The 11,379-nt window shown below is 36.2% G+C and overlaps 2 protein-coding genes and 1 pseudogene across 3 annotated transcripts in view; 2 read left to right on the top strand and 1 right to left on the bottom strand.

Annotated features, from left to right (window-relative positions):
• Nucleotides 1–2,945: 2,945 nt before the first annotated feature.
• LOC307066644 (SNRPN upstream reading frame protein-like) lies at nt 2,946–3,215 on the top strand (the record flags this gene model as incomplete). Its single annotated transcript, XM_079723861.1, has 1 exon — nt 2,946–3,215. The coding sequence occupies one exon, from the start codon at nt 2,946–2,948 to the stop codon at nt 3,213–3,215; it is 270 nt and encodes an 89-aa protein (XP_079579987.1).
• Nucleotides 3,216–3,336: 121 nt separating this feature from the next.
• Nucleotides 3,337–4,017, top strand: LOC307069608 (small nuclear ribonucleoprotein-associated protein N-like; annotated as a pseudogene). The gene has a single exon. The product of its transcript is annotated as a small nuclear ribonucleoprotein-associated protein N-like (transcript).
• Nucleotides 4,018–6,037: 2,020 nt separating this feature from the next.
• Nucleotides 6,038–11,379, bottom strand: part of CCDC181 (coiled-coil domain containing 181) — a gene marked incomplete at both ends in the record, with an annotated part of 41,730 nt that continues 36,388 nt past the window's right edge. The window contains 2 exons of the mRNA XM_079697245.1: nt 6,038–6,200; nt 7,935–8,089. Coding sequence (XP_079553371.1) covers nt 6,038–6,200; nt 7,935–8,089 — 318 coding nt within the window. The remainder of the gene's footprint in view (nt 6,201–7,934; nt 8,090–11,379) is intronic.

Genomic DNA, 11,379 nt, shown 5'->3' with positions numbered 1-11,379 from the left:
ATCCAATTTGATACTTATGAAATATGGCAGAGAAAGTAGGATCTTTCTAGAACGTTGTTCAAACTCAAAAATGCAATTCATCAATTTTTGTCATATATATTATTATTTACTTATGACTGGCTATCGTCAAACATCCTTTTATATACCTTTAAAAATGTCCACAAAATGTTTATACCAAATTACCCTAACTGGTTGCAGAAGTGCCTATCAGTAAAGAAATCCTCAAAAGACAAATCTGATCAAATAACAATATGTTTTAATGTAAACTTAATGGTTTTGTTTTGTTTTGTTTTGGTCTGATTCATCTGAGTTATAGTTTCAAGTGGCAATAAATTTCTCTACATTCTTTAGTGTGAATATTTATTTATTTTCCCCCCAGAATGATGTGCTTCAATTCAAGTCTTCATCTAGCTTATACTATTTACAACTGATTTTTCAGCCTTTCCTTTAGGTTTACTTAGTATAAAACATAGAAGAAAACATAGAGGAAAAGCTCCATGACAGTGGATCTGGCAATGATTTCTTGACTATGACACCAGAAGTACAGGCAACAAAAGAAAAAAATAGATAAACCTCATCAAAATTAAAACCGTCTGCACAGCATAAGAAATAATCAACAGAATGAAAAGGCATCCTACAAAATGGAGAAAAATATTTGCAAATCATGTATCTATTAAGGGTCTAGTGTCCAGAATAAATAAAGGGCTATGACTCAACAACCAAAAAACAATCCAGTTAAAAAATGGGCAAAGGAATAGACATTTCTCCAAAAAAAGATATACGAATGGCCAATAAGCACATCAAAAGATGCTCAACATCACTAATCATTAGGGAAATGCAAACTGATATCACTTCATATCCATTAGGATGGCTATTACCAATAAAGCAAAATAACAAGTGTTGGCAAAGATGTGGAGAAACTGGAACCCTTGCGCATTGCTGGTGGGAATGTAAAATGGTGCAGCCATTATTGAGGACAGTATGGAAGTTCCTCAAACAATTAAACACAATTGCCACATGATCCAACAATTACACCTCTAGGTAGATACCCAAAATAATTGAAAGCAGGGACTCAAAAGGATATTTGTATACCAATGTTCATAGCAGCATTATTCACAATAGCCAAAAAGTAATAATTCACATGTCCTTTGATGGATGAATAGATAAAATGCGGTATATACATGCAATGGAATATTATTCAGCCTTAAGGAGTAAATTCTGATATGCTACAGCACAGATGAATCTTTAAGACACTACGCTAGATAAATCAAACACAAAAGGGCAAATAGTATATGATTCCACTTATTTGACATACCTGAAGTAATCAAATTCCGAGACAGAAAGTGGAATAGTTACCCAGGGTTAAGGGAAAGCAGAATGGAGAGTTTTGTTTATTAGGTACAGAGGTTCAGTTTGGGCTGTTGAAAATTTATGGAGATGGATAGTGGTGGTGGTTGCACAACATATGAATGTACTTAATGACACTGAATTTTACATTTAAAAAAACTGGTCAAAATCATATATCGGGTAATATATATTTTACCACAATAAAAAAAAACTTTAAAAAATTATATACATACACTCTTGTAACCACAAACTAGTGGCACACCTCTCCAACTGTTGGTTTAAGAGTGTCAATAATAAAGATAACAGTTAACTGAGCTAAACAAACAAAGAGTTCATATGTCAACAACCTAACATTACACCTTAAGGAACTAGAAAAAGAAGAGCAAACAACCCAAAACTAGCAGAAGGAAGACAATTGAAGTTAGGGTGGAGATAAAATAGAAAAACAGAGAATCAAGGAAATCAAAAGCTGGTTCTTTGAAAAGATCCGCAAAATTGACAAACCTGTAGCCAGACTGACTATGAAAAACTGAAGATGCAAATACCTAAACTCAGAAATGAGAGTAGGACATTATTACCAACCTCATTTAAATAAAGGAACAATTATACACCAACAAATTAAATAACCTGAATGAAATGGACAAATTCCTAGAAACACAATTTACCAAAACTGACTCAAGAAATAGGAAATATGAACAAGCCTATAACAAGAGGTTAAATCAGTAATCAAAAACCTCCCAACACCAAGAATGAATCCTAACGTGAGCTATGGTTGTTGGGTGATGATGTGTCAATGTAGGTTCATTGATTGCAACAAATGTACCACTTTGGTGAGGGATGTTAATACTGGGGAAGGTTTTAGGGATGGAGGGAGCAGGGGATATATGGGAACTCTCTGTATTTTCTGCTCAACTTTGTGTGAACCTAAAACTGCTCTAAAAAATAAAGTATATTAAAAAACAAAAAACATCCCAACAAAGAAAAGTCCAGGACCAGATAGTTTCACTAGTGAATTCTACCAACTATTTAAAGAATTAATACCAATCCACCTCAGTCCCTTCCTAGAAAATAAAAGCAGAGGGAACAGGGAACACTTCCTAATTCATTCTGAGGCCAGCATTACCCTGATACCAAAGCCAGACAAAGACACAAGAAAAAAATACTACAGAAAAATCTCTCTTACAAATACAGATGAAAAAAATCCTCACAAAATACTAGCAAACCAAATACAATATCATAGTAAAGGGGTTATATACCACCAAGTGGTATTTGTCTCAGGAATGCAAGTGTGGTTCAATATAAGAATATCAACCAATGTAATATATCACATTAATAGAACAAAGAAGAAAAACCACATCATTTCACTTGACACAGAAAGCATTTGATACAACCCAACACACTTTCATGATAAAAGCACTCAGAAAAATGGGAATAGAAGGAGTAAGTAGAGGGAGGAATAAGAATAGAACTTCCTCAACTTCATAAAGGGCATTTATGGAAAACCCACAGCTAACATCATACTTAATGCTAAAAGACTAAAAGCTTTCCTCCTAAGATCAAGAACAAAACAAGGATGCCAACAAGGATGCCCAGGCAGAATGGAACGGCCACTGGAGACATTCTGCTCTGAGGAGCGGCCAGTGGCACGATGGAGCAGGGCCAGGGACCGCTTACACTTGAGATGGACTATGGAACAGCACATCCCAGAGGTGGAAGTCCAAGTCAAACGTAGAAGGACAGCCTCGCTGAGCAACCAGGAGCGTCACCTGTACTCGAGGTGGTCTCAGCAGCAGCACCAAGTGCCTGCGGTGGATTTCCATGTGGAACTGAGACAGGCATTCTTGGCTGAGACGCCAAGAGGTGGTTAAAGCAGTATTGGAACACCTGGGTAGCTGATTCCAAGAGGAAAAAAAAAAAAAACAGCCTTCCCTTAGGTCTTAAGGATCCCCAAACTTTCCTGTAGGTATTGGATTTGGTGGAACGGCAATCATGACTCTGGGAAAGAGCAGCAAGATGCTGCAGCACATTGACTATAGGATGAGATGTATCCTGCAAGATGGCCAGATCTTCATTGGCACCTTCAAGGCTTTTGACAAGCATATGAACTTAATCCTCTGTGATTGTGATGAGTTCAGGAAGATCAAGCCAAAGAATGCGAAGCAGGCAGAGCGTGAAGAAAAACGGGTTTGGGGTCAGGTGTTGCTGTCCAAAGATACTGGCATTGCTCGGGTACCACTTGCTGGAGCTGCAGGAGGCCCTGGAGTTGGCAGGGCAGCTGGCAGAGATGGTCCAGCTGGTGTTCAAATTCCCCAGGCTCCTGCTGGGTTAGCAGACCCTGTCCGAGGGGTTGGGGCCCATCCCAACAGGTAATGATCCCACAGGGAAGAGGCACTGTAGCAGCTGCTGCAGTTGCTGCTACTGCCAGCATTGCTGGAGCCCCAACTCAATATCCACCAGGATGGGGGACTGCCCCCACACCTGTTGGTCGAGCAACCCCACCTCTAGGAATTATGGCTCTTCCACCTGGTATACGATCACCCATGGGCCCACCAATTGGGGTCCCCCCTACTTGAGGGATGCCAATAGGCATGCCCCCTCCAGGAATGAGACCCCCCTCCACCAGAAATAAGAGGTCCACCTCCCCCAGAAATGCATCCAGCAAGACCCTAGGATACTATTGATCCTTCTTAGTCACTTTGTTTCCTGCAATGCGTCTTGTGAAATATGTGGAGTGTTTGTGAGCTTTTGTCCCCTCTGCTCCATTAATATTAGTTAATAAATGCATAGAGCAATTAAACTGTGGGGAAAAAAAGACAAGGATGCCCACTTTCACTACTACTACTCTACATTATACTAGACATGTTAGCCAGAGTAATCAGTCAACAAAAATAAATAAATAAAAGGCATCCCGTTGGATAGGAGGAAGTAAAACTACCCCTATTTGAAAATGATATTATCTTATATAGAGAAAATGCAAAAAAAAATCACCAAAAACGTTTAGCACTAATAAACAAATTCAACAAAGTTGCAGGGTACAATATCAATGCACAAAAATCATCTATGTTCGTGTTTTGAGTATACAACCCACAAAGAAAATTAAGAAAACAATTCCATTTGCAATAGAATCCAAAAGAATAAATATCTATGAATAAACTTAACCAAGTAGGTGAAAGATTTGTACACTGAAAACTATAAAACATTGCTGCACTAAATGAAAAGACATCCTGTGTTTATGGATTAGAAGACAATGTCATTAAGATGGCAATAGTACCTAAAACCATCTACAGATTCACTGCAATCCTTATGAAAATTCCAACAGCTTTTTTGGTAAAAATGTTGTGGAATATTTAAATGCCAAATTGGTTTTTATCATTAAGGATAAACTTTAAACAACACAAGACTAGTTATAATGAAATGTTAAATTGCCTGCTGTATGCTCAAAGTGCTATAGGAAGTTGAGACAGGATTGAATAGTTCTCTGTGTTTTCTAATTTAGGGTCAAGTGATTAAGGTACAAATACCCAGTTGATAAGAACCTTGTCTTCTGAAGCTTTAAGAGAACTCCTACAGCAATTCTCCACTCCCCATCACACTTGTATGTTTGCCTTTGTCCTCCACTCCTTAAGTGCTCTTACACATATCAAGGATACTGTTGTCCCACATACTGGATTCCTGTAGAGTCCTATATACCCACAAATGTCTACCAGGGTATGTAAGCTTTATACTATAACTAACAGAAGGGATTTTGCAATCTTTCAGATCTCAGAATCTGTGAGCAAACTGCTCACCTCTGTACTTTGGGTTCCTCATCTGCAAAACAAGACTAATAGGGTTGTTATAAGGATTAGATCAAATTATTTATGCAAAGCATTTACAACAATACCAGGCACATTATATAAACTCTCAATAAGAGCTGGATAATTTTGTATAACATACCCAAAATAGTATACATAATTGTTACTATCTTTTTTTTTTTTTAAAGAACACATGGAAGTAGGCCTAACCTACTGCTTAGCTTGCCATAGGTATTCAAATTCAAATCTGACATAATTAGGACTTTGTATCAGGCCTTGAACCAGGCTTGTTTAAGAGGCCACTCTTCCTGCCTTATGAAATGTTCTATTACATTTTTTTTTTTTTTTTTTTTTGCGGTACGAGGGCCTCTCACTGTTGCGGCCTCTCCCGTTGCGGAGCACAGGCTCCGGACGCGCAGGCTCAGCAGCCATGGCTCACGGGCCCAGCCGCTCCGTGGCATGTGGGATCTTCCCGGACCGGGGCACGAACCCGTGTCCCCTGCATCGGCAGGCAGACTCTCAACCACTGAGCCACCAGGGAAGCCGTGCATTTTTCCTAAATGATAACAGACACTAATAATAGATATCTGTCCCTGTTTTGTATCCGTTCCAGCTAGAAATGTTATAATAATTTAGAAGTAAAGGAATGTACAGTTCATTTGTTGTTCAATTTTTTACATGGACTAAGAGGTGGTATAACACATTACAATAATATGAGAGAAGAAAGTTATTTTGCTCTAGTGTTAAAAGAAATAAGATAAATTCACTATCAACATTACCAAAAGATAAATAGCATTTCCATAATTTAGAGTATGACCAAAGCACACAGGCCATAAGAAATGATATCCAAAATTTTGAGGACAGCAGCTTCCAAATGAAGTATTTAATGGATACCTTCAGCTGTAATGATCAGTAAAACGAAAAGATTTGGCTTCTGACATATTATATAGGTAGTACTGTAACTGTTTAGAACGCTTTGCTTCCAGTCGGAGCTGTCTAGCTCTTTCTTTGACAGCTTGTTGCTCTGCTAGTTTTTCTATCCGTTTCCTTCTTAGCCATCTGTAGAAAAAGACATGAACAGACCTGTTGAGTATCAACCTGAATATACTCTTCATGCTATAAAGTTATTACTACAAAGGAAATTAGATTTCTTTAGATTAAAAAGCTCTGTTCATAACACAAATTAGTACTAACTGAAAAATTTCAGGCTTATACTAAAGGCTCATACAAGGAAACGTAGTCACATTTAGAATCAAATGTTTGAAATTAAGTTTGTCTAATAAGGAAACTGCCAACTAAAAAACCTTTTTAAAGTAATAAACACACTATTTTACGTGACATAGGTTCTATCTTTTTAAATATGATTTTCTAAGCAAATAAGTATTTGATAGATACCAAATAACTTATTTTTTGCAACTAACTGTATTCTAAAACATTACTTAAGCAGCATGCAGAATACCAGCATGCAGAAATGTCGCCTTGCTCTTCTTGGTGGAGAAATTATAGAGCTCTTGCTTTTCAGTGCATAAAATAGTTCTCCCTTAAAATGGAAAAATAAGCCTAAGCATAAGAAACATCAAAAAGAGTGAAGGAAGAGTCCACATTCTAACAAATTTAAGTCTATAAAACTTGCTTAGGTAAAATAACATTAAAAATAACTGTATACTCACATCTCTGGTATGAAAGTGCGTATGTGGTTTGTGTGTATATATATATTTTTTCAGAAATAAATTTTTTTTCAGACAAATAAATAACTGCATTAGTATAAAGGAGACTTTAGAAACCTCATAATCTAATGTGTGGTTTTGAAATTGGGTATCAGTTTGAGCAAATTAACTGTAGTCATTTAGGGGTCGATTGGGAAAAAAATGGTTATAGGCTGGATATTAGATGAGATCATTAACAAAAATAAGCAGATTGCAGAACAGTATATACAGTATGATCTCAATTTATATTTTAAAACTGTAAATATACGTACAGAGAAATATCTAGAAGTTATGCAGTACAGTGCTAACAATAGTGATTCCTGGGTGATGAAAATGTGAGTTTATTCCCCTCCATTTCCACAATGCACATTCACTGCATCTATTATAATAAAGGGATATGTATATTTTTTTAAAGAAGGAAAAGAAAGAAAGAGGCAAAGAAACTAAAAAAGAGAAAGATAGCAAAAAAGATAGAAAAGAAAGAAAGAAGTGAGCTTCAAACAACTGGACACAATATTCACTCCCTCTCCCAAGGTATGCTGGCAAAATTATGAAGCCAAGTCTGTTTCCTCAGAATAAACCGGGTAATACAGACTCTTACCCAGGCAACTGAAGGGAGACCAGGTTTGCCTTAAATTACCAAAATATGTGTCCAAATCTCCTTTTCATTTGGTCTGTACAGATCTTCCTCCTCAGCCTGACTGCTTTTCTTTACAGAAAAATATTTATTGGTAAATGCAGCTTTTTATTAAGTTTTCCTGAGGACTGTGTAGGAGAAGCTGTAACCAATCTTTGGCCTATTTCTCTAAGAAATGAACAAATCAATCAATCAATCAATGGTAAGCTATCAAAGGTTATCACACTGGTGCCATAAGAAACAATTTTGGTATTGAAAAGTACCTTGAAAAAATGGTATAGATATTACTCAAAGTATGGAGTTAAAGAATTTTCTCACATATTGTTAAAACTGTGGCTTTAAAATTGAATAGGTATGTAATGAGATCAATTTTTTTTTAAGTTTTATTGACTATATAACTTTCTAAAATGACCATGAGGAAGGGGGGGAAATACCCTGCCTTTGACTTACTGTTTAAAGGCCCTTTCACGGCCTTCTGTTCCTTTAAGGAAGAATAAGCATTCCTCTTGCTTTCGCAGTTCTTCTGTCTTTCTTTCTTTCAACTGTTCTTCGTGCTTTTTTTTAAGCCATAATCGAAAAGCTTGCTGTGGATCTCTGTTTTCCTGCTGCTTACAAAAACAAGCTTTGCTTAATTTAAAGAAACCAAAACTACTTTTTGAGCCCCTGCCTCTAAGACCCTATAGGAACACATGTCCTACTCACCAATTTTTCATAATAATACCAATCTCATTACTTGCGCTCCTTGCATCCAAACCAAATACATGACCTTTGAATCAGCAACACTGATTAGCCTTTTGTCAGAAAATTCAACATTGAACTCACTGCCCTCTGGCTTCTTTCAAAAGTCTTACTGAGGTAATCAATAAATGAAGGGCTAGATGCAGTGATTTGCAAACTTTTCAAAGCTGAGCCCTTTGACAAATAAAATAATTCTGCACAATGGCACATACACATAAAACATGGTTGAAGAAATGTTGGGGATAGGCAGTATGAGTGAATTGAGGTCTTCGTATCAATTCCTGAAGGAAGGTCCATGAAAGCTCCACTGGAATTGAAAACCAATGACCCAACATTTGTGTTATTCAAACTTTCTTTTAAATTCTACTTTCATTTTTAAGTTTTAAGAGCATCTAACTGCCAAGCCCATCTCCAAAACTGTAATTATTATTATGGAGGGTGGCAATGAGGATTTTCAACCATAAGAACTTTTTCTTAAGGATAACAGCCATGAGGATTTTGTCATAAGAATGGGCTAGTGGGAGCAGCTTATTGCATGGTTCTTCAAACTTCATGATGGATACTATATTCAGGGATAGCTGAAAGAGCTCTTATTTGGGAGAATAAAGAGAGCAAAGGGAAAGATTTGGGGCTCTTTAGCCTTGGGAAAAGCATGACTCACATGGATGCCTGGCTAGAATACAAAAGGAAAAGATTCATTCATTTAATACTTTCCCCAAATATGAACTCTGTGATAGAGAAGACCACCTCCCACACCTTGCATTTTCCTTTATCTGTAACCCATATTGCCCAGTATGTTTCGGTCTAATTTATACAATTTATACAATTTAGGATCTTTGATGTATAATACAGAACTTTGTGAGGAGGTCCCATGGATCTACAGGACCATTGCTGAACATTTAAAAATTTGGGAATGTCTGGAGATGACTAAAAAGTGTTCAATCCGCAGTTATAGATTAAAAGAGTTAAGAATTCAGAGATAAACAGGATTGATGGGTATCACTGTTGATCTATTCATTCAACAGCTATTTACAAAGTATCTACTACACAGAGTATCTACATGCACATAGCTACTGGGATGCATCAAAGGGAAAAAAAAAAAAAGGCCACAGCAGTGAGAGGCCCCACGTACTGCAAAAAAACAAGCCTCCCTTTCTCATACATTCCATACCTGCACTATACAATAAAGTAGTCACTAGTCACATGTAGCTACTTAAATTAAATAAAATTAGAAATTTAGTACCTCAGTCACATTCAAATACTTAATAGTCACATTATGGCGAGTGGCTACTTTACTGGATGCTGCAGATATAGAATATTACCATCATCACAGAAAATTGTATAGGGCAGTGTTGTTCAAGATAAGGAGATGAAAATATATGATTGATTCACTGATTGATATGTCAGAGGGAGTAATAATGGGAGAGGTGAGGAGAAAGGATGGTATTTATCAATAGATAGAAAGTGAGGGAACCATTTATGGGATATCTGGAAAAAGAGTATTTCAAGCAATGGTAACAGGGCAAAGGATCTGAGAAGGGATTATACTTGGCATGTCCAGTAAATAGCAAAAATCCACTGGAAGAAGAAAACTGGAAAATTCACAAATATGTGGAGATTAACAGGCTCCTGAGCAACCAATGGGTCAAAGGAAAAAAACAGATGGGAAGTAAAAAAATCGCCTGACACAAATGAAAAGGGAAATACAACATACCAACACTTATGGGATGCAACAAAGACAGTTCTAAGAAGGCGAGATCAAGAAACCAACCTAACTTTACACCTGAGGTGTAATTAGAAAAAGAGATATAAACTAAGCCAAAAGTTAGTAGAAGGAAGAAAATAACAAAGATCAGAGTGTAAATAAATACAACAGAAACTAAAAAGACAATAGAAAAGATCAAAGAAACTAAAAGCTGATTTCTTAAAAAGATAACTAGACAAACATTTAGCTAGACTTACCAAAAGAGAGAGGACTCAAATTAATAAAATTATAAATGAAAAAGGAGACATTACAACTAATAGTACAGAAATACAAAGGATCATAAAAGATGATTATGAACAACTATAAACCAACAAACTGTAAAACCCAGAAGAAATGAATAAATTCCTAGAAACATACAACCTACCAAGACTGAATCAGGAAGAAATAGAAAATGTGAATAGACTGATTACTAGTAATGAAATTGAATCAGTAATCAAAAATCTCCCAAAAACAAAAGTCCAAGACCAGATTGCTTCTAGAAAATCAACAGAAGAATTAATACCAATCCTTCTCAAACTCTTCCAATAAACAGAAGAGGAGAAAACACTTCCAACCCATTTTATGAGGCCAGCATAATGTGATACCAAAGCCAGACAAGGATACTACAAGAAAACAAAATTAGAGGCCAATATCCTTGATGAACAGCGACGTAAAAATACTCAGTGAAATATTAGAAAAGCTAATTCAGCAGTATATTAGAAAGGATCATACACCATGATCAGGTGGGACTTTCCAGAGATGTAAGGATGGTTCAAATCTACAAATCAATCAGTGTTATACACATTAACAAAACGAAAGATAAAAATCATATGATTATCTGGATAGATGCAAAAAAGCATTTGACAAAATATCTTTTCATGATAAAAACTCTCAAGAAATGGGGTATAAAGAGAATATACCTCAACATAATAAAGGCTATCTATCACAAGTCCACAGCTAACATCATACACAATAGTGAAAAGCTGAAAGCTTTTCCTCTAATATCAGGAGCAAGACAAGGATGCCCATTCTCACCACTTTTATTCAACACAGTATTGGAAGTCCTATCTGGAGCAATGAGACAAGAAAAAGAAATAAAAGGCATTCAAATTAGAAAGGAAGAAGTAAAACTGCTCTATTTGCAGATTACATGATATTATTATATTATTCTATATGATATAGAAACCTTAAAGACTTCACCACCCTAAAAATGTTAGAACTAATAAACCAATTCAGTAAAGTTGCAGGATATAAAATCAATATAAAAAACTCAGTTGTGTTTCTATACACTAACAACAATCTATCTGAAAGAGAATTAATTAAATAAGCCCTTTTAAAATAGCATCACAAAGAATGAAATACGTACTTAGAAATAAATTTAACTAAGGAGGTGAAAGATCTATATGCTGAAAA

Source organism: Hyperoodon ampullatus, assembly GCF_949752795.1.
Source record: "Hyperoodon ampullatus genome assembly, chromosome: 2".
In the NCBI taxonomy this organism is placed as follows: Eukaryota; Metazoa; Chordata; class Mammalia; order Artiodactyla; family Ziphiidae; genus Hyperoodon; species Hyperoodon ampullatus.
The sequence above is the reverse complement of the archived record's forward strand: the minus strand, read 5'-3'. Positions and strand labels throughout refer to the sequence as shown.